Genomic DNA, 24,137 nt, shown 5'->3' with positions numbered 1-24,137 from the left:
CCCTGCTGACTTCTGATTTGTATAAACATAATCCTTGTCTCTGCTCTTATAACCCCCACTTAGATTATGACTTTTAGATTGTATTGCCTTCCATTATACAACCAAAATGTGTTACTTTTCATTTCTCAATGTGCAATTTCATCTGCTAAACATTTGCCCATTCCATCAATCTGTATGCTGCTTTGAAGTCTGTCATTGCCCTCCTCCCAGTTCACAATAGTTCCGTACCTGTGTCTTCTGTAAATTTTGATCTCTCTGTAGCTCTCTGACTGACTGACCACTAATCCCAAGAATGGTTGCAATGGACCTGTAGGGCTGACTGTGATCTACTCTCCAGACTGTTGTGACAGGTAACCCCTGACTCTGACTGCCCCAAGAGGCTGAATGAGCCTGTGGATTGAGATCAGAAGCTGTCCTTGACTGACTGGGAGTGGTACAGTGACTCAGTGGTTAGCATTGCTGCCTCACAGCACCACGGATCCATGATTCTACCCTCTTTGGATTTGATGGACCAAATGGCCTCTTCCCACATTGTAGGGATCTGTGATTCTAAGACTGTGGTGGACTTCCTGATTGACAACAGTACTCCTTGACTGAGGACTACTCTCTTTATATTTTGAGACATGGCCATTTGGTTGAAATATATTGTGTGTTTGTTGTATGTGTAAGATTGATACTATGCGCACAAAAGCATGCCCACCCCCTTGACTGAGCACTACTGACAAATATGATATGCTGTTTGGCTTTGTGCCTGAACTAAAAGGCTAGGCAAAGCAGGGATGCCGAGAGCAGCTGAATAAACATAAAATCACTGAGTACTAAGAAGGTAAGCCCAGGACCCAAAGTGCACTGTGCTCCAGTGCATGAGTTAGGTACTTGTTCTTGCATGCACTCCAAAATGCAGGCTTAACATGGGTAACTGTATTTTAAATGAATTAGAGGTATGTCTGGCATGTGTCCAATGCAAAGCTCATGACCAGAGAGTGTAGGCAATCGCTACCCATAAAATCATGAGACCAAGGTGCAGGATTAGGTTGTTCAGCCCATCATGCCTGTTATGCCACTCAATGAGATCATGGCTGACCTGATAATTCTCAACCCCTGTTTTCTAGATTTCTCCTGTAATCCTTGATTCCCTTAATAATTAAAATCTATCCATGTTGATCTTAAACATATCTGACAACCCGGTCTCAAAAGCACTCAGGTTTAAAAAAAAATTCCACCGATTCACTACTCAGTAGAAATTCCTCCTGACTTTCTCAGCTATAACCAGGATTATGCTGTTGTCACAACTTGATATCATACTAGAAGTTAAGCTCACTGTTCCCAGAGTTTAAAAGTTAAAGATTTTAAAATAAGTACAAAAAATGCTTCAATTTACCTCCTTTCCAAACACCGCTTGGCAGAAAGCACAGACCAGGCTTCTGTACTTAACAAGAATAACAATTTATTGCAAGTAATTAGCCTCTTGATGCAGCTAAATAGTTAGAAAACATTCACATATAATACTACAAATCAAAACTCGAATCCCATTTAAACTGCCCATTACACACATTTGCGTGCGCACAAACAGACAGGGAAACATGGATTAGAAATAATGGGAACTGCAGATGCTGGAGTATCCAAGATAACAAAGTGTGAAGCTGGATGAACACAGCAGGCCAAGCAACATCTCAGGAGCACAAAAGCTGATGTTTCGGGCCTAGATCTCTGATGAAGGGTCTAGGCCCGAAACGTCAGCTTTTGTGCTCCTGAGATGCTGCTTGGCCTGCTGTGTTCATCCAGCTTCACACTTTGTTATCAGGGAAACATGGCTGATGGATGGAGGAAACCTGCAAAGGCACTTTGAAAGTTTCTGTTGATGGGTTGCTGAGACGATCCTCTTGATTCTTATGCTGGTTAGAACATTGTTTTCAGCTGTCTTTCTCCAGATATTTCTGCTGGTTTTCAAGAGACAAAGTGGTTTCTGACTCATCAATTGTGTGTCGCAGCTTACAACAACTGCTAAATACATAATACATTGGTTTTCTTAAGGTTTAAAGCTGTTTTTGACTCCAGAGAACAGAGTTCCTCAGCTGCTTTTTCCCAGCCCTAAGCTGTTCATTTACCGAGACCTAACCACAGGGTTGCGGCTGGCTTTTGTCATTGGTCTATGGATTAGTGACCAGTTATCAATGAACTTCGTGTCTCCACCCAGCTGCATCTGTACACACTCCCTCAGTTCCAGTTTGTCCCTAACACTGCTTGATCAAACAGCTGTTTACCTGATACTTGCCATGAGTGTCAGGTTGCCGCTTAATTGTTCTTCAGAACATTCGGCAATCCTTTAAAACACTAGTGTTTCCTCATTTCATCCCACACTTTAAAAAGCATAAAAACAAAAAGACATGGTCTTTACACTCTTTGGTCCTAAACCCTCCCAAAAAAGGAAGCAAGTTCTCCATTTCAACCATGCCAAATGTCTTAGGAATCTTGTATGTTTTGATATGGCCACCTCTCATTCTTCTAAACTCCAATGCGTGCAGATTCAATCTCTTGTCATAAAATCCCTTCTTACTTAGGATCGACCGAATGAACCTTCTCTGGACTGCCTCCAATGTCAGTTTAGCTTTCCTTAGATAAAGGGACCAAAACTGTTATGTATCCCAGCCCTGATCTATCTAGTTCTTTGTATAATTTTAGCAAGATTTCATTTGAAATAAAAGCCAACATTTCATTCGCCTTCTCTATTACCTGCCAAATTGCTTTTTGTGATTTGTGCCTCCCTGTTTTGCCAGCCTTCATCTCCACTTCCTCCTTGCCCCTTGTCATAAATACTCATCATATCTGTGCATGCACTGGAGCAATTTTGATATTATGGCTAATAACACATATTAAAATATGAGATATCTTTGGAAGATCATGCTCCTCAAATATCTGGTCAAGGAGCATAAAATTAGCATACAAATACAATAAGTAGTTAGGTAGGTAGAAGCCTTTCAAGAGATTTGGAACATACTATTATGTTCTGCTACGAATGCACAGTTGGAGCTGGAGCAGTGTACAGTTTTGATTTTTGTACCTAATAGATATATTTCCCTTCAGAGGAGATGCAGTAGAAGATTCACTAGATTGATTACTGGGATGAGAGAAAGTTGTTGCGTACGTTTTGGAATTCAGAATAATAAGAGATGATCTCATTGAAATATAAAATTCTTTAGATGTCTTAAAATCTTGTAAAAATAATGATCACACTCTTGCCTCGGAGCCAGAAGCTTAGAGTTCAGGTACCACTTGAAGTTTTGATGGTGAAATAAAGTGTGTTCAAAACGTGGCCAACCAGAGTATCAATTTGAAGGCTCTTGTGCCAGGGTTCTAACTACACCTGCGAAAGTGGGAGAGATTCCTGATGAATCGGGGGTGAAAAGAAAATCAGAGCCTCTACCATCACTAGTTATAGACTACAATGTGCATGGAAAAGTGCATCTTGCCACTTGAACTCAGACTCCTTTTAGAGCCAGTTGGCTGCGTAGACTGTGTGGCTCAGATTGGTGCCAGTGCATGGGTTTGATTGCTGTTCTGGCTAAGATGAACTCAGGACCGGTTGTCATCCCTACTAGTGATGAAGATTGTGGCGCTATAGGTTGGTCCTGCCGTCATTCAGATAACTATATGAGCACTTGACAGAGGTGATGCAGAGAAACTGTTTCTTTTATTTGGAAAGTCACAAATTAAGAATTGCTATTTTGGATCAAGATGAAGAGAATTTTGTTCACTCGGATATTTGTCTCGTCCTTTGGAATTTTAACCCCAGAGGGCTGCTGGTGTTCAGTCATTGAGTAATATAGTATTCAAGACAGCCAATAGATTTCTGAACTCCGAGGGAATTAAGGCAAATGGGGATAATGTACAAGGTGGATTTGTAGTCTAGGATCAGCCATGATCATACTAAGTAGTGTATATAGCCAGCTTAATGACCCTGTTGACCATTTTCTGTCCTATTGTGCTTTTATGTTCAGTTCTGGAAAAAGTTCTGGAAAAACACTGCCAATACACTGCGTGTATTTTATTATCCCTCTAAGATTCATACTTAATAGTGACCTGAACTGATTTGTAGCTAGTTCAAGTGACCCTATATTAAACGGGGTTGAAGTTGCCTGAACTTGCACAAGTACAAGAGAAGTAACCTTTTCAATCCATTATAAATGCTTGATTTTATACTGTGCCTTTTAAAGTAATATTATGTCTTAGGGCACTTTATTCACCTTAGTTGACTTAGATTCAACCACTGGAACCAAACACTTGTTCCTTCAACCATTGTCACTTCCAATGCATTTGTGTGGTGAGTATTTTGAAATTTCTGATTGAAGCCCTCCAGATTATTTGAATTACGTTGCATGCAAACAGAATGTTTGGCATTTGTTAAGCCAACTTTTTTTTATTCTGATGTAGCTTTTTGAGTTGTAATTTTGAAGTTTATTCTCGTTTTCATTTTCCTCCTTTCTCTGATTTGTAATGGTCTAAATAATTCCCTGAGAGGGTGCAGACTGCCTACATTCAGGCTTTAGCCACTCTCCAACAAACTACAAAGAGGAGCATGAACCACGTAAGTTCCTTTGCCTTTTTGTTTCCTATGAATCAGGTTGAGAGTGTTCATTTTCAGTACTTAGGAATATCAAACAAAATCCTGTCACACTCACATTGAAATTCAGGTAATGTACTAAGATCATGGAAGAAATACTAATGGTTCCTTCCACCAGCTACCACCTGTGAGACCATTACTGTTTATGTATAATCCCTTAAGTAGGCAGTGCAGTTGCAATTTGTGCACAGTAAGGTCACAAAACTGTAGGAAGATAAAAGTCAGTTAGTAGTTTTGGTCAAAAAACCAAAAGAACTGCAGATGTTGGAAATTTGTAACAAAAACAGAAGCCACTGAAAAATCTCAACAGATCTGGAGCATCTGTGGAGAGAAATCAATGTTAAGGTTTCTGGTTCAATGACCTTTCTTCCGAACTGTTCAGAACTAGTTTTGGTTATTTTAGTTGATGAATGAATGTTGGCTACAGTATTGGGAGAATTTCCTGCCGTTGAAAAATCGTGGTTAACTGTTTCATCCAAAATTATCAACTTCAAGCAAAGTAGTACTTCCTTCACGTCATACGGTAAAGCAATTACTTGTGTGTTCAAATCTTGCAATGGGATTTGAATATACATCCTTCATTACTATATCTTTGCACTTAACGGGGTGAATTGAGATTCCTAAATCATTAGAATATACCAGAATCTAGGATTAATAATTTGTCTCTCTTTTCCATTGTCTCTACAGCTGGGAGAACAATGAAATTGAAAGGCTCAGTCCTTGGGACATGGAACCTATTCCTGAAAATGGTGAGCAGCTGAAGTGCTTTGTCCAAATGAGTGCAAACCTACAGATTTATTTAAGTTTTAGTTCCATTGCATATAACATTGATCAATTTCAGGGTGATGTTATTTTGTAGCTAAACTGTTAATATTTTCTTTTGGCAAACAATCTACAGTCTAAGTAAAATGAACCAAATGTACGATGCAGTTTGCAGAGGGGAAGACAGTGGTGTAATGCTAATGTCAATAGACTACCAATCCAGAGCCCAAGCTGGTTCAAATCCTGCAATTTAGTAGAACTTAATTTCAGTAAGTACATCTAGAATATAAAAAGTTATTCTTATGGTAATTATGAAACCGTTGGAAAACCATCTGGTTCTCTAATGTGCTTTAGGGAAGGAAATCTGTCCTTCGCTAGTCTGGTCTATGTGCAACTCCAGTCTCAGAGCAATATGGTTATCCACTGCCCCCTACACTCAGTTCAAAGGCAGTTAGGGATGGCAAATGTGCTGGTCTTCTCGGCAATATACACAAAAAGTAAAGTCCTGTCACTGGTGAGATAAATTATTTTTATTGACATTTATTGAAAGATAAATATTTTCTACAGCACCTCTGCTGTCCTTTCTCATGGCATATTCTCAAAAGGGAAAACAGGACTTCAATTTAATTTTCTCATCCAGCAATGAGGCATGCTCCATGTTCCAGTGGACTGTATTTTCATAAGTGGATATAAAGTGTTAGTAGGCATTGTCAGCACATAAAATAAAACAACTTATAAGCAAACAAATTAGGAGCAGATTTTAGTCAGTTGAGCTTGCTCTGCCATTCAGTTAGATCAATGCAGATCTACTTGATTTGAATTCCATGTTCTCGTCTACCTCTGACGACCTTTGTTTCTTGCTAGTTAAGGGAATAAAGCTACCCAACCTTGAAAATAATTAACATCCCTGTCTCCATTACCTTCTGTGACAGAATTCCAAAGTATCTCACCTCTGAGAGAAAATATTCATCTCTGTCCAAAAAGAGTGACCCTGAATTTTTGAGCAGTGGCCCCTAGTTTAGATTAAGCTTCAAGAAGCAGCATCCTCTCCACATCTAGGTTGCTGTTGTCAGGATAATTCATAATTGTATATACATCAATTAAATCACCTGTCTCTCGAGTGGAAACAAGCTAGGCTCAACCTTTCCTCATGCTAGGTGTCAGTCTAGCAAACTTCCTTTACACTTACCAATGCACTTACATTGCTTGTGAAATAAAGCAACCAAATCTACCCACGATATTTGAGATGAGTCTTCCCCAGTGCCTTGTATGACTGAAGCTTATCATAATTACTTTATCATTTACTCATTAAAATAATGCATTCCACTAGCGTTCATGTTTACTTGCATGTTAACTTTTTGTGACTCATGGACTAGAACACCTAGATTCCTGTGCATCTTGAAACTCTGTAGTCAAAGTGAACAAATTCATATTTTCTCACATCATACTCCATCTTTTAGAGCTGTTGAACATTATTTTTGTCCACTCACCCAACCCATTTAAATTCAATTGCAACTTCTTTATTTCTGCTTGAGAATTTATGTCCCTGTCTTTGTACCTTCTGCAAAGTTAGTTGCCAGTCTTTGTGTCCCTCATCTAAGCCATTGATAAAAACTAAGACATCTGTGGCACTCGCACATCCTTCCATTTGGGGAAAAGAAGCATCCATGCAGATGGTGTTTTCTACCAGCCAGCCAATCTTCTATCCATACTAAAATATCACTGTCTACTCCATGAACTCCTGCTTTGTACCTTTTGTATGGTACCTTGTCAAAAGCCTTTTGCAAATCTAAGAACACTTATCTACAGGCTCCCCTTTATTCATAGTGCATTACTACTTCAAAAACTCCTATAAATTGGTTAAATATGATTTATTTTTCATTAAATGATACTAAAGCCTTTCTGATTTCTTCAAGTGTTCTGAGTGCCCAGATATAAGCACCAAGATGTCAAGCTCACTGGCCCATAGTCCTTTTCTCTGCCTCCTTCCCTGAATAGAGGGTTTACACTGTGTACATTCTAAGCTGATGAAATCTTACAAGAGTCAAGTGAATTTTGGAAAATTAATACCAACACATCTACCAGCTTATTAATGACCTCTACTATATATTTTCAATACATCGATCAGAGCAAAAGACCCCAAGATACTTCGTAGAAGTAAAGTCAATACTAATTTGATATTTTGGATGGTTTTAGAGCTGTTGAACATGACAAATATAAGATGGGGTAAGGCAAGTTTCAATTTGAAGTGTGTGGGAAAAAGAAACTTTCTAATGATATAATAAAGATCGAGCTACGTACATGGTAGTGGAAAAGTCCCCCACAGGTGAAATGCAAACTTTTAAGAAATTAAGCACTGTGGCAATTTCTGCAGTCTGCATAGAAGCTTGTTTTAAAAAGATCTGGCAGTACAGCAATTGTGTTCCTGACCTCTGAGCCAGGAGATGTGGGTTCAAGTTCCACCTGCTCCAGAAGAGTGTAACATCTCTGAACAGGTGGATTTAAAAACATCAAAAGCTTGTTTTTTTTAATATTGAATTAATATAATAGTTATCAAAGTATGAACTCAGAACCACCTCTTGACATCATTACAACTTTTGAAACACAGCCAAACATTTTATAGTGACATCATAATAACGTTTGGGGGAATAAAAGGCAAAAATGTCAAAACTGCCCAAATGCACAAACTTTTAACCCTCCTAGTTCCTTGTTTAATTTATATTCATCCAGGGTCTTGAATGATGTCTTTCCTAAACTATGTGTGTTTCTATTTTCTTTTTGAATAAGCTTTCAATATTTCTTGTCCTCCAGTATCCCTGAATCTTGCAATTCTTATCTTTCACAGGAACATGCTGATTCTGAATTCTAATCAACTAGCCTTTAAAAGATTCTATTCAGATGTGGATTTACCCGCAAACTCCTGCCCTGAATTTAATTTCTCCAGTCCTGCCCAATAGTGTTGTAATTAGCCTTCTTTCACACAAGGACCAGTCTCATCCTTATCTGTAACTATGTACTGAGAGAGAAATAAGTACTTGTTATAACTACTCAGGGATTTAAGAGCCCAGTACAAGACAGAATGGAGTCTGTTTGAACTTGTTGCTGTCAATTAGCCCTGCTATAAAATAAAGTTTCCTACTGAATGATTTATCTTCCTCCAACGAAAAGTTTGGATCTGTGAAAAATGGGAATTGAGTTTACTTATGAGCACCACATTTAAGGTTCTCACAATCTTCCAAGCTCTGCAAAAACCCCTCCCTAAAGTGCATAACTTTGACTGTAACATGTTTCCTTACGTATTGCTGGCGTGGATATAATGAATAATTTCCAATGTAAAATATCTTTGAAAACATTGCGTGTTCAATCTATTTCACACTAAATCCATTCACACAATGAGCTAGATTATACATGTTAAATCAAGACATTCTGTGTGGGCTTGACTGCCTTGTTGCTCTGAATAGACTATTGGCAGGACATGTATTAAATAATTGCATGCTTAAACGTAAATAAGGTCATGGTTAGCGAATGAAAGCTGCTGTAACCAAACCTTAAGTTTCAGTAACACTCCCAAACATGATCTTAATTTTCTTTCATGTAGTGAACTGTCTTTTTATGCTACTGTTCATATTGTAGCTGAATTTCCTGATGATCCTAGTGCTGGTGTTCCTGTGACTGTGGAAGAGCTTGAAGCTCTGCTATACAGACCTCAAGAAGGAGAGTGGGGAGAAAAATCAAGAGATGAAGAATGTGAGCGTATTATAAGGGGCATTGATGACCTTGTGACACTAGGTGGGTTCACAAACTGCATTTGTTTTCTGGAGATACAAATTTGATACTTGATACAATCGCTGTTGCCAGTGCAATACTATTAATCTTCAGTAATACAGAAAATAACCTGAATTGGAGATTGTCATAGAATCATATGGCTTGGAGCATAGAGCAAACCTTCAGTCCAACAAATCTGCGCCAACCATGCTCCCAAACTGAACTAGTCCCACCTGCCTGCACTTGGTCCATATCCCTCTAAACCTTTCCAGTTCATAAACTTATCTAAATGTCTTTTACATGTTGTAACTGTACCTGCATCCACCACCTTCCTCTGGCAGTTCATTCATTACACTCACTATGTGAAAAATTTGTCCGTTATATCCTTTTTAAATCTTTCTCCTCTCACCTCCAAAAATGCCCTCTAGTTTTGAACTCCCTCACTCTAGTGAAAAGACTGTTGTCATTCACCTTAACTATGCCCCTCATAATTTTATAAATCTTAGTTAGGTCAAACCTCAACCTCCTTTGTTCTAATGAAAAATTTCCCAGGTATTCCAGTCTCTCTCTATCTCAAACATCCTGGTGAATCTTTTCTGAATCCTCTCCAGTTTACAAATGACCTTCCTACAACAGGGCTGACCAGAAGTGCCCACAGTACTCCAGAAGAGGCCTCACCGACATCCTGTAGGTCTAAGCAATGACCTTCCACCTTAACTATGTTGCCTACCTGTAACAGAAATCTGAGTTCTGTACCTGAACCCCTAGGTCATTCTGTTCAACGTCACTACCCAGGGCTCTATCTTTAGTTGTGTAAGTGCTGCCCTTGCTTCTATTGCCAAAATGCTATACCTCTCATTTACCGAAATTAAACTCCATCTGCCATTCCTCAGCCTGTTGACCCAATTGATTAAGATCTCTTTGTAATCTTAGATAACCTTCACTGTCCACTCGATCTCCAATTTTGGTGTTGTCTGCAAACTTACTAACCATGCCTCCTATATGCCCACCCAAATCATTTTATAAATGACAGACAAAAATGCACCCAGTACCAATCCCTGTGGAACACTGGTCAGAGGCCTTCAGTCTGAAAAACAGCCCTCTCCTCCACCTTCTGTTTCTTACAATTAAGGCAATTTTGTATCCATCTGCAAGCTCACCCTGAATCCTGTATGATCTAACTTTACTAATTGGTCTACCAGATGTAACATTGTCAAAGGCTTTACTAAACTCCACGTAAGTAATGTTTATCACTCTGCTTTCAATCAGTCTTTTTGGTTACTTATTTAAAAACTCAATCAAGTTTGTGAGACACGATTTTCCTCTCACAAGGCCATGCTGACTGTCCCTAATCAGTCCTTGCCTCTCCAAATATATGTAAATGCTATCTTTCAGAATCAACTGTAACAACTTACCCACCACCAATGTCAGACTCTCAGGTCTGCAGTTTCCAGGCTGCTGCTTGCCACCTTTCTTAAATAATGGCACAACATTAGCCTCGCTTCAATCCTCTGGTACTTCATCTGTGTTTATTGATGATACAAATATTTCTGCTCGGGGCCCTGCAATTTCCTCCCTAACTTCCCACTTGTCATGTGATACACATCAGGTCTTGGAGGTTTATCTACCTTTTATGTTTTCTCAGTATTCTGCAGCTTCCCTTTCTTTCTCCACAGTAAAAACTGACGGGAAATATTCATTTAATGTCTCTCCCATCATCTTATTAATAGATATAGCAACTCCATTTAACGCTCCTGTGGATCTTCGTGCATATCCTGTATATTGTATGGTGGTTTCCTACCTTACAGACCTGAGCACCATTAGAATGAGACTGGTTAATAGATTTTACAGGTATGTGTGCTTTCTCCAAACAAATATAAATATGCTTGTTACCATAAATCATTAATTAAAAGTAATTAAATGTTAAGTATTTCAAAGTCACCTTTAGCTAACTATATGATTATGTTAAATGCAAGTAGATGTGTTTTAAGAAGGTTCTAAGGAATGAAAGTTTAAATATGGATGTGTATACGCAAAGAAGTAGGAATTATATGTACATTTAGAACACAGAACAGCACGGCACAGGAATGAGCCCTTCAGCCCACCATGTTCTGCTGAACATGACGCAAATTAAACCAATCCCTTCTGCCTGCCCATGGTCCATATCCCTTCATTCCTTGCATATTCGTGTCCTTATCTGAAAGTCCCCTAAATGCTCCTAACGTGTCTGCCTCTGCCTCCACCACCACCCCTTTCCAGAATCCTACCACACTGTGTAAAAAATACAGCAAAACTTGCCCCTCACATCTCCTTTGAGCTTTTCCCTCTTTCATCTCAAATGCATGCCCCTAGTTTTAGACATTTCAACTCTGGATAAAAGATTCTGACTGTCAATGCTGTTTATGCATCTCATAATTTTATAGACTTCTGTCAAGTCTCCCCTCAGCCTCCGCTGCTCCAGAGAAACCAACCTGAGTTTTACAAGCCTCTCCTTATAACTCATGCCCTCTAGTCTAGGCAGCATCCTGGTAAATCTCTTCTGCACCCTCTCCAAAGCCTCCATGTCCTTCCTGTAATGTGACGACCAGAATTAGATGCAGTACTGTAAGTGTGGCATAACCAAAGTCTCTTAAAGCTCTAACATGATGTCCTGACTGTTGTACTCAATTTGCCGACCAATAAAGGCAAGCATGCCATTTGCCTTGTTTGCCATCCCAACCACTGGGGTGGCCTCTTTGAGGGAACTATGGACTTGAACCCCGAGATCCCTCTGCATATCAATGCTGTTTAGGGTCTTGCCATTAACTGGAAACGTTTCCTTGACGTTTGATCTTCCAAAGTGCTGTGCCTCACTTGCCTGGATTAAAATACATCTGCCGTTTCTCAGTCCATATCTGCAACTGATCTATATCACTGTAATGTTCGACAATCTTTTACACTGTCCATAGCTCCACTGATGTTTTGTGCTGTCTGCAGACTTACTAACCCACCCATCTACATTTTCATCCAAGTCATGTATCACAAACAGCAGAGGTTCCAGTACAGATCCCTGCGGAACACCACCAGTTATGGATGTTTATCCAGAAATACACCCTTCCACCACTACCCTCTTCCTTCCACGGGCAAGCCAATTCTGAATCCATGCTGCCAAGTCACCATAGATCCCATGCATCTTTTGAATGAGTGTACTATGAGGGTCCTTATTGAAAGCCTTATAAAATCCATGTGTACAGCATCCACTGCTCTACCCTCATCAATCACCTTCATTACCTCTTTGAAAAATAAGTTAATAAGACATAATGACCTGCACTGCACAAAGTCGTACTGACTGTCCCTAATTGGGCCCAACTTTTCCAAATGTGTGTAAATCCTATCCCTATGAATTCTCCCCAAAAGCTTTCCACCACTGATGTGATTCTTGCCAGTCTCTGGTCTCCGAGATTATCCTTTTCTCCCCCATCTTGAACAGAGGAGCAACATTAGCTACTCGCCAGTTCTCCGGGACCCCTCCAGTGGCTAGTGAGGATATAAAGATCTTGGTCAAGGCCCCAGCGATATCTTCTCCTGCCTCTCTGAATAACTTTGGGTAGATACTACTGGGCCCTGGGGATTTATCCACCTTAATGCACTTCGAGACCCAATACCACTTCATTATTGATCTCAAAACGTCCAGGCATATTAGTATGCTCCACACAAATCCTCCATATCAATCTCCTTGGTGAATACCAATGCAAAGTACTCATTTAGGATCTCACCCATATCTTCTGCCTCCAGGTTCCGTCCTTTTATCTTGAATGATCCTACGTTCTCCCTACCTATCCTCTTGTTTTTAATGAATGTATAGAATACCTTGGGATTCTCTTCAAGTTGACTTGCCAAGGTTATTTCATGGCCCCTGCTTGAGTTCTTTTCTACTTTTTTATATTCTTCACAGGCCCTATCCAAATTTACCTTTCTCATATTTAGATATGCTTCTTTATTCCTTTTCACTAAATTCACAACCTCTCTTGCTATCCTTGTCCTTCCTCCTTCCTGGAACATACTGGTCCTGAACTCTGATCAGCAGGACTTTAAACAACTCCCACATGTCAAATGTGGACATCCCTGATAAGAGCTCTTCCCAAATAATACTTCTAGGTCCTACCTTGTAGTGATGTAGTTTGCCCTCCCCCAATTTAGTACCTTCCTGCGAGATCTTGACTTAACCTTATTCATAGCTATCTTAAAACTGAAGGAGTTGTGATCACTGTTTCCAAAATGTGCTCCACTGGAAGGTCAGTCACCTGGCCAGGCTCATTAGCCAACACAATAGGCCCCTCCTCTTGTTGGACTATCCCCATACTGTTTTAAGAACCCCTCTTTCATGCACTTAACAAGTTCTGCCCTGTCTTAGCCTCTTTCTCTAAGGCAGTACCAGTCAATACTGGGGAAGTTGAAGTCCCTCACTGTGACAAACCTGTTGTTATTGCGTCTTTCCATGATCTGTCTACATATTTGTCCCTCAATATCTCAGTAGCTGTTGGGGCCTATGGTATAAGTTTCATCCAAGGTATTTTTGAGCTCTATCCATATTGCCTCAGTGGATGAACCCTGCGGTATATCCTCCATGACTGCAAGTATGACATTCTCCTTGATTCGTAATGAAACTCCTCCACCTATTTTACCTTCCCCTCTATCTTGTCTAAAACAAGAAAACTGCAGAACCTTGAGCAGCCAGTCCTGTCACTCTCTCAACTAAGTCTTTGTAATGACCACTGTATCATAGTCCCGTAAACCCTTTTGTGTAACCACGATTCATTTTCATAAACTGAATGTGGTATATGTTTACATCTATCCTGTCCACTTGTTCCTCTAGTCACAGGCTGTCCCAGAGGGAAACAACCTTTCCGTCTCTACCTTGTCATGTGCGCTAAGAATTTTCAGTCTCAATAAGGTCACTTCTCAATCTTCTGAACTACAATGAGTACCAGCCCAATATAATTAAACTCTACTAAGAAGACAGTCCGACCATACTGGGGTCAACCTTGTGAACCTTCTCCGGACTTCCTCCTATGCTAGTTGATAAACTGTTCACGCTATCCCCGCTGTGGTTGGACTAATACTTTGCATAGTTTTAGCAAGACTTGCTTAATTTTATATTCTATTTCCTTTGAAATAAATGCTTGCATTCCATATGTTTTCCCTGCTGAACTTAGATGCTAGTTTTCTGTGATTTATACGAGAGAACTCCCAAACCCCTCTATAGTGTAGCTTTCTAGAGACTTTTTCAATTGAAAAAGTATTTATCTTAAATATTGTTCCTGCCAAAGTGCATAACCTCACATTTTCCGATATTATGTACTTTTACAGACTTCGTGTCATCTTCACGACTTGGCTGCCCGTCTATTGTTGTCATTACCAAACTTAGATAGAATTCATTTTCCTCATCCGAGCCATTAATATTTCCTGTAAATAATTCAAATTGATTGAGTTTAGAATGGCATCATGGTTGATACAGACACAGAAGGTAACATCCTGATAAACCTCTTTTGCACCCTCTCCAATGGCTCCACATCCTTCAAAATGCCCTTTGAAGAACTCATTCCTGGCTCTATTTGAGTGAAGTCCATCTGGCTTGTGCAGGTGCCATGTCCACCACAGCCTGTTCCACTTTCCCAGGAATATAAAGCCTTCTCTCCTGTACCATCTTTATTACCATTCATTCATCTGTCCCTCCTTAACTAGTAATGCAACACCCCCACCCCTTTAGCATCCATCTATCATTGTCTCAAACAGCTAAACCCGGAAATGTTAAGCTGCCAGTCCTGCCCTTCTCTCAATCAAGTTTCCATAATGGTTACAACATCATAGGTCCATGTACTAATCCAGGCTTCAAGCTCATCTTTACCTGTTGTGCTCCTTGCATTTAAAATAAATACATTTCAGACTGCTAGTTGCACTATGTTCATTAATCCGGACCTGCCTGTTCTTCTAATTAGACTAACTTGACTTGATTTCTACCTTTTTCTCAATGACCTACACAGTGGTTTCTACCCCACTGCTGCACTTGTTTTAAACCCTCCCAAGTGGCACTAGTGAACCTCCCTCTGCAAGGATATTGATGCACCTGCAGTTTAGGTGCAACCCATCTTTATAGTACAGGTCCTTCCAAACCTTGAAGTGATCCCAATGATGTAGATATCAGAAGATCTCCCTTCACCCAATCCCACACCAGCTCTTTAGCCATGTAATTAACCTTATAACTTTCCTATTTTTGGCCTGACCAGCATGTGACACAGGGAGTAATCCCAAGATTATAACCCTAGAGGTCCTGCTTTATAGCTTTCTAACTAGCTCCTGAAATTCCTTTTGTATCCCTTTCCCTCATCTCTCTTTGTGTCTATGTCATGCATACCAACACGATCTCTAGCAACAGGCCATCCTGGAATCTCTCAACCACAGAAATGCCTATCTGAGCTATAGAGTCCCCTGTTAATACCGCTTGCCTATGTTTCAACACCCCCTACTGTACCACAGAACCAATCATGGAGACACTGGTCTGGCTGCTGCTGTTGCACAGTATCCAGAACAGTAAACTTGTTTGAAAGAAGAATAGCTAAGAGGCCTCCTGCTCTGCTTGCCTGCCCAACCCTCCTGGTGGTCTCCCATCTATCAGATGTTTCTCTTCGGTGAGATAGGGTTAGGAGGAGAGGGAAAGATGGGTGAAAATGGCTGTCAGAATCACAGATAATTGTGTGTCTCAACTTGCTTGTTATCCCAGCAAATAAATAAATAAACTGGAAGACAGTGCGTATTGCAGTTGAAGTTGTATGCAAGACAAAACATCAGGATATTTCATAAGAATACCAATTCAAGGGAAAAGCCAAAATTTATACTGCATGAATGGAAAGTGTTGATTGATTGACAAGTGGACTCGAGTTGAAGCAGTGACATGGTGGATGCACCCATTAATACTGATTGAGAGTTAAGAGCCGGGCTTCCTTTAAAAAGGAGGTGATTGCTCAGAGGCTTTATCAATAGCTATTAATCATGAGACCCAGGTAATTTTCCAGGGATATTGGTTCAAATCCTGCCATGGCAAATGGTGGAATTTGAATTCATTAAAAATCTGAGTATGAAGAGGCTGATGATGACCATGAAACTGTTTTCAATTGTTCAAAAGCCCAACTGGTTAACGAATGTCCTTTAGGGAAGGAAATCTGCCATCCTCATCCAGTCTAGGAGATGTGACTCCAGACCCATTTAGTTGACTCTCATCAGTCTTCTGGGCAATTAGTGCTGGCAATAAATACTGACCAGGCCAGTGACGCCCATTTCCCATGTAATTGATGTTTAAAAATTCAAAACAAGGAAGTTGATTCTGATTGGTCAGGGCATTGTTCTGAGAAATGAGCCAGGGAATGGCTGTCATGTATTTTATTGAGTTAAAACAGATGTAATGCAACACATACTGTTTCAAACATGTATAAATTAAGGTTACGGGAGATGATTTAATGCTGTACACATAATGTTTAGAAGCATTGAGGCATTCTTTGATTAAAAAACATTAAATTTATTAGTGGTTACTGCTGGTGCAAAGTCTTAGTCACATTTGTGAAATAATTCAGTGGTTGTGGTTCTATATTGCTATAATGTGTATTAAAAGTATTTACAGTCTGATGTTTTTGCAATACATATTTGACTCTTTCAAAAAAAATTACTTTGCTGTTATGTTAAGTACTGAGATTTTGAAGCTGCCATCTGTATGCATTGTGTTCTCATTTGCAGGAGGATCAGTGCACTTGTATGGGAGGTGAGATATATAGAACACAATGCAAGAACTTTCAATGAACCAGATAGTCCTATTGTTTCATCAGCCAGGCGAATCACTGATCTGCTTCTCAAGTTCATTGAGTGAGTGTACACATTTTTTCGTCAAAAGATAAAAGTTTAAGTCCTACCATAGGATATATGACATAGAATTCAATAATCTTGTGGTCTGGGGGCTAACCCCAGAAAAAAAGTTCTGAAAACTGCTGATTGTCATTTTCTTAGGCAGTCTCTCAGGATCGAGGATGGCCTGCTTCCACTCCAGTTCAGTACGTTCTGAGATGGATGATAAGTCCAGTGTAGGATCTGCAGACTCTGCCATTTGTGGTGCTTGAAGGGTCGGGTAGATGAGTAGTTTGGAGGTTTGTGCTCTCTCTTGGATGCCTCAACTTCACCTTTCCTCAATATATTTGTCTTCCTGAATGAACCTTCACCATTTTGATCAGACTCAGGTCAACCGTCATTTATTGACAGGGAAGTTTGACCACTTGTGGGAATCTTTGAAATAATCCATAAAATGTTTTGTTCTTCTTCTGGGAGTCTCCTGCCAAATCTGATCTCTGAGAAGAGTAGTTGCTTCAGGAATCTGGTGTGAGGCAAACAAAAACAGTCCTATCCAACCAAGTGTATCATTAACACCTCAATGTGAGGCATGTGAAGTCCTATAAATTATCTCCATGTCTGTGGAGTTTTCTGGATGTGAGGTGTGCAGTACTGCAGAGAAGAAGTTGGTTGATGCAATAGTGCAGCATTTTTTTTGACCCCGGTCTTCACTGAGATATAGGGTCCACGATGGTTCCATTGGTGATAATCTCAGTTGTTATGTCTTTGAAGAAGGTGAAAAATTTCCGTGGGGAATCAGATTTGTGGAAGATACTCCATAAACCTTCATGACTTACAGTGAAAGGCTTTCAAGAATTTGAAAATATCTATGTATAGTGATTGGTATTGCATTTAGCATTTTTCTAGGATTCTCTGAGCAGTGTGCAAAAGCATGACTATAACACTGGAAGACAATCTTCAGCCACTAGGAGGATGTGGTTAACAAGCTCCTTATGTGATCAATGAGCTTTTCTGTGGCAGTTATCTTCTCTGTAGCTTTCATAATTGGACTCATTTCCCTTCCTCAAAGTAATCAACGTGAGATCTCCTGACATTCCCTGTCCTGCTAGTGAGGAATCTAATGTTGTATAGTCATATTTCACGTTTCAGAAATTCAGCAGGGATTCTACCTGATGCAGTGCCCTTGTTTTCTCGGCTTTGAGCGATTTGTTTCAACATTGCAGATCATGATCAAGTATTGAAGAATGGAGTTGAGAGCGCTCAATTGAAAGACCGAATCCTAGTTGAAGTATTTTCCGAAATATTCTGTTCAGTGACTGCTGGTGCCTTCGCCCTGAATGTTTTGAGCTCCCTTCGACATGTTGGGCTCATCAGCACTTAGGCTTTAGATAATCTCGACAGTGCTGTGGAAATCATGCATGTTGTTACTATGCAAGTTGGGGCATCTTCCATAGCTTGTCTACCCATCGTTGTTCACCGATTTTATTCTGTACTGTCTTCAAGCACCTATACAACTGCTATTTTTCTATTGAGTTGTGGTGAAGCTCCCAATCTTCAAAGGCTTTCCACTTACACTTCATTAGTATTTCTGTATCTTTTGATCAGTTTTGAGATATCAGCCGTGTTTTCATGAGCGGTATCTTGATAGATACTTAGCTTAATGGATTTAAGGGCCAAGCAAATGTTGGATTCATCACAGGTCCTGGTATCTGGAGATTGAGAGTTTGGCAGTGAACTAATTGATAAGGATTGCCTTGGTGGGTTCTTTGAAGTCTTCCATTTTAATTTAATTTGCAGGATTGCTACTATTTAGCAGGTTTGCTTCTGTTGAAAACTCTGTTTCTCACACAAAATATTGAACTATTAAGTGTTTTTACAAGTACTCTGCCCATTAACTATTAAACTCAAAAGACAAAGAATTATTTACAGACTGCCCCAGAATGTTAGTCTGTAATGAAAGTCACTTTACATAGCTGTCGGCTTTCTTCCTGGATCAGTTGCAGACATTGGATTTTTGTTTTCTTGAGGCAGTGGCATAAATTTTGAATGCTCCTTTAGGAACCATCCATTTGTACTAATGAGGTCCTCAAGTGGATTTTCAACTCAAAGTTTGAAGGATTTCAGAGAAGAGGAGAGAGCAAAAGCTGTTGCTGCTGAAACAAGTTCATATTCAGTTTCATTCCAATAACTTTGTTACATTCACAGACTGAACCATATGACTTCAAATTATTTCATGATGGGTAGGCTGAATTTTCGCAATTTGCTTTAGTGTTTTATTGAGTGAAGTTCATGACACCCAGTTTGTCATGACTTTCAGTTACTTTTCTCAGCAGTCTTTTATTCTTCACTTCATTAATTGTGCATCAGGTCCATATGGCGCCTTCCTCATGGTATTGAGTGGCAGGAGGGGTGGAAATGCTTGCTGTTCCCAGGACCTTCCACTTTTGTACTGTTGGTGCCATGACTTAAAATCCAGCTGCACACTGCTTCAGATACTGCAAGTCATCTTCACAGTGTGTGGTACTGCATCATTAGTACAGGTGACATGGCCCAGAGAGACAGATTGGCTTCCTATTTTGCCTGCAGAGAACTGGAGATGGTGGTAGAGAAGAGGGCAGTCCTTTGTACGTGGGCCAGAAAACCATGCCAGCTGATCCAGCCAGTCTGCACCCACATAGCGACCCAGCTCAGTGTAGTGTACAGGTTAAAAAAAATGCAGAAGGAAGATCTAAAGATCCACCTCTAACTCTGACACTGCTTAAATTCTCAACAAAGCTCAGACTACAATGCTAACCATTATATGCAACTTGTCTACTCAGTCTACTGTGGATAAATCAGTTTATGATCAGCTGTACTGCCAGGATTTAGTTAGAAGATGCTCTTCAATCCTTTGTTTTCCCTTATGAATTCTCCCATTTCAGACTAAGGAGCATTAATTTGTTTGCTTAACTATTTTTTTACATAGTTGGAAAATTCTTACCTCCGGCTTTTAGTTGTTTCTGTGGTCAGGAATGTGACATTGATGCCAGGTCACTGGGCAGCTGCAGGACGTTATGAAATGGGAGGGTGAACAACCAGAGATCCCGATCCATATCTGTTCTCACATTGTAACTTAAGAAGAGATGCAAGCAGAATTTTGGAAGTTAGAAAATAAACTTCAAACATCACAACTTCAAAGGTAGTAAACTTGGTATTACTCCCAGTGCTAGCAAGGTGACGAATTATAGAATTGACCAAATTGATGCTGAACGGAGAAGATGTAGTTGGGAAGGATTTAGATTGTTGAGGCATTAGGACCTACTGTGGGAAGCTGGATAGATTAGACTTCAAAAGGGCCAGGACTGATATCTTCAGAGGGGTGTTCGCTAGTCCTGGAGTGGCACAGGGTTAGCGACTTCAGTTGGGAGGTTAGTGAAAGAAACTAAAATTGAAAGTAAAGATAAAAGAAAAAGAAGAAATAGGAGATCAAATATGTGCTTGCAACCTTACCCTCTTTCTTATACTTTAAACACTTGTAACCCAGGTAAACACCACTTTTTACTTAGAAATATATACCAGCTCTAAGTTGCCAAAGTCACCACTCATCCCATGTTGGCTCCCAGTCCCACCTGCTGAGTTTGTTTTCCCTATGATGTCACTCTTAAATATCTTCAAAGCCCACTCCTGTCATGCAGCTTTTCTACTTTTGGTTTCTTCTAGGTTGTTTCACAATGATGGCACATTTATGATTTTGTCTGTCTCTCAAACCTGAAAATCTTTGCTGTGCACTCTGCCGGTCTGAGCTCTCAGCACTGCCTCTGCCCTGAGTGTGAACTCTGTGCCAGCCCTGCAATATGGCTGGGTCTGAAATTCTGCAACCACCCCACCTTTTTAAAAAAACATGCTGAGTCTGAACTCTGTCATTATGGACTTGCACCTTTTCTGACTTCTCATGCTGTTTTAATCCTGCCCACGTGTATGTTCATCCTGCAATCTTCAGCATGCTCTTACACTTTAAACCTTGCTGCTTGTGTTGTTTCTGAGATCTGTTTAAGTCTTTCGAATCTTGCAGCAGCTATTTAATCAGCTATTTAGACTGGAGCTTGGTACATTTCAGGAGTAGTGCTGTATAGCCCATGATTTGGTTGACGCTGTTCAAATTTTGTTTTAAACACAAGAAAACATTACTTTTTTTCATTTGATAAACAAAAAGTATAATTTAAAAAGCATGCTGTTGAATATTTTAATGTTTGTATCTTTTGTTTGCCTTACTGCACCCACTATTTCCCAAAACTGTAAGAGTCTCAGATGATCCAGTATTATAATAAAATGTGAGGCTGGATGAACACAGCAGGCCAAGCAGCATCTCAGGAGCACAAAAGCTGACGTTTCGGGCCTAGACCCTTCATCAGAGAGGGGGATGGGGAGAGGGAACTGGAATAAATAGGGAGAGAGGGGGAGGCGGACCGAAGATGGAGAGTAAAGAAGATAGGTGGAGAGAGTGTAGGTGGGGAGGTAGGGAGGGGATAGGTCAGTCCAGGGAAGACGGACAGGTCAAGGAGGTGGGATGAGGTTAGTAGGTAGATGGGGGTGCGGCTTGGGGTGGGAGGAAGGGATGGGTGAGAGGAAGAACAGGTTAGGGAGGCAGAGACAGGTTGGACTGGTTTTGGGATGCAGTGGGTGGGGGGGAAGAGCTGGGCTGGTTGTGTGGTGCAGTGGGGGGAGGGGACGAACTGGGCTGGTTGAGGGATGCAGTAGGGGAAGGGGAGATTTTGAAACTGGTGAAGTCCACATTGATACCATATGGCTGCAGCGTTCCCAAGCGGAATATGAGTTGCTGTTCCTGCAACCTTCGGGTGGCATCATTGTGGCACTGCAGGAGGCCCATGATGGACATGTCATCTCGAGAATGGGAGGGGGCGTGGAAATGGTTTGCGACTGGGAGGTGCAGTTGTTTGTTGCGAACTGAGCGGAGGTGTTCTGCAAAGCGGTCCCCAAGCCTCCGCTTGGTTTCCCCAATGTAGAGGAAGCCGCACTGGGTACAGTGGATGCAGTATACCACATTGGCAGATGTGCAGGTGAACCTCTGCTTAATGTGGAATGTCATCTTGGGGCCTGGGATGGGGGTGAGGGAGGAGGTGTGGGGACAGGTGTAGCATTTCCTGCGGTTGCAGGGGAAGGTGCCGGGTGTGGTGGGGTTGGAGGGCAGTGTGGAGCGAACAAGGGAGTCACGGAGAGAGTGGTCTCTCCGGAAAGCTGACAGGGGAGGGGATGGAAAAATGTCTTGGGTGGTGGGGTCGGATTGTAAATGGCGGAAGTGTCGGAGGATAATGCGTTGTATCCGGAGGTTGGTAGGGTGGTGTGTGAGAACGAGGGGGATCCTCTTGGGGCGTTTGTGGCGGGGGCGGGGTGTGAGGGATGTGTTGCGGGAAATACGGAAGACGCGGTCAAGGGCGTTCTCGATCACTGTGGGGGGAAAGTTGCGGTCCTTAAAGAACTTGGACATCTGGGATGTGCGGGAGTGGAATGTCTTATCGTGGGAGCAGATGCGGCGGAGGCGGAGGAATTGGGAATAGGGGATGGAATTTTTGCAGGAGGGTGGGTGGGAGGAGGTGTATTCTAGGTAGCTGTGGGAAGCTCTTTTGACTCCTCCCACTTCCTACAGACTAAGGGGGTGGCCATGGGCACCCGCATGGGCCCCAGCTATGCCTGCCTCTTTGTAAGTTACGTGGAACAGTCCCTCTTCCGCACCTACACAGGCCCCAAACCCCACCTCTTCCTCCGGTACATCGATGACTGTATCGGCGCCGCCTCTTGCTCTCCAGAGGAGCTCGAACAGTTCATCCACTTCACCAACACCTTCCACCCCAACCTTCAGTTCACCTGGGCCATCTCCAGCACATCCCTCACCTTCCTGGACCTCTCAGTCTCCATCTTAGGCAACCAGCTTGTAACTGATGTCCATTTCAAGCCCACCGACTCCCACAGCTACCTAGAATACACCTCCTCCCACCCACCCTCCTGCAAACATTCCATCCCCTATTCCCAATTCCTCCGCCTCCGCCGCATCTGCTCCCACGATAAGACATTCCACTCCCGCACATCCCAGATGTCCAAGTTCTTTAAGGACCGCAACTTTCCCCCCACAGTGATCGAGAACGCCCTTGACCGCGTCTTCCGTATTTCCCGCAACACATCCCTCACACCCCGCCCCCGCCACAAACGCCCCAAGAGGATCCCCCTCGTTCTCACACACCACCCTACCAACCTCCGGATACAACGCATTATCCTCCGACACTTCCGCCATTTACAATCCGACCCCACCACCCAAGACATTTTTCCATCCCCTCCCCTGTCAGCTTTCCGGAGAGACCACTCTCTCCGTGACTCCCTTGTTCGCTCCACACTGCCCTCCAACCCCACCACACCCGGCACCTTCCCCTGCAACCGCAGGAAATGCTACACCTGTCCCCACACCTCCTCCCTCACCCCCATCCCAGGCCCCAAGATGACATTCCACATTAAGCAGAGGTTCACCTGCACATCTGCCAATGTGGTATACTGCATCCACTGTACCCGGTGTGGCTTCCTCTACATTGGGGAAACCAAGCGGAGGCTTGGGGACCGCTTTGCAGAACACCTCCGCTCAGTTCGCAACAAACAACTGCACCTCCCAGTCGCAAACCATTTCCACGCCCCCTCCCATTCTCGAGATGACATGTCCATCATGGGCCTCCTGCAGTGCCACAATGATGCCACCCGAAGGTTGCAGGAACAGCAACTCATATTCCGCTTGGGAACGCTGCAGCCATATGGTATCAATGTGGACTTCACCAGTTTCAAAATCTCCCCTTCCCCTACTGCATCCCTAAACCAGCCCAGTTCGTCCCCTCCCCCCACTGCACCACACAACCAGCCCAGCTCTTCCCCCCCCACCCACCGCATCCCAAAACCAGTCCAACCTGTCTCTGCCTCCCTAACCTGTTCTTCCTCTCACCCATCCCTTCCTCCCACCCCAAGCCGCACCCCCAGCTACCTACTAACCTCATCCCACCTCCTTGACCTGTCCGTCTTCCCTGGACTGACCTATCCCCTCCCTACCTCCCCACCTACACTCTCTCCACCTATCTTCTTTACT

The 24,137-nt window shown here is 41.9% G+C and overlaps 1 protein-coding gene across 3 annotated transcripts in view; it reads left to right on the top strand.

Annotated features, from left to right (window-relative positions):
* LOC125456751 (bromodomain and WD repeat-containing protein 3-like) overlaps positions 1–24,137 on the top strand; it is a 180,380-nt gene that overhangs the window by 131,276 nt on the left and 24,967 nt on the right. For all 3 annotated transcript variants that reach the window (XM_048540134.2, XM_048540133.2, XM_059650165.1), the window contains 4 exons: positions 5,309–5,370; positions 9,017–9,172; positions 10,879–10,999; positions 16,916–17,041. In XM_048540134.2, coding sequence (XP_048396091.1) covers positions 5,309–5,370; positions 9,017–9,172; positions 10,879–10,999; positions 16,916–17,041 — 465 coding nt within the window. The remainder of the gene's footprint in view (positions 1–5,308; positions 5,371–9,016; positions 9,173–10,878; positions 11,000–16,915; positions 17,042–24,137) is intronic.

This window comes from Stegostoma tigrinum, chromosome 12 (assembly GCF_030684315.1).
Source record: "Stegostoma tigrinum isolate sSteTig4 chromosome 12, sSteTig4.hap1, whole genome shotgun sequence".
Lineage (NCBI taxonomy): Eukaryota > Metazoa > Chordata > Chondrichthyes > Orectolobiformes > Stegostomatidae > Stegostoma > Stegostoma tigrinum.
The sequence above is the reverse complement of the archived record's forward strand: the minus strand, read 5'-3'. Positions and strand labels throughout refer to the sequence as shown.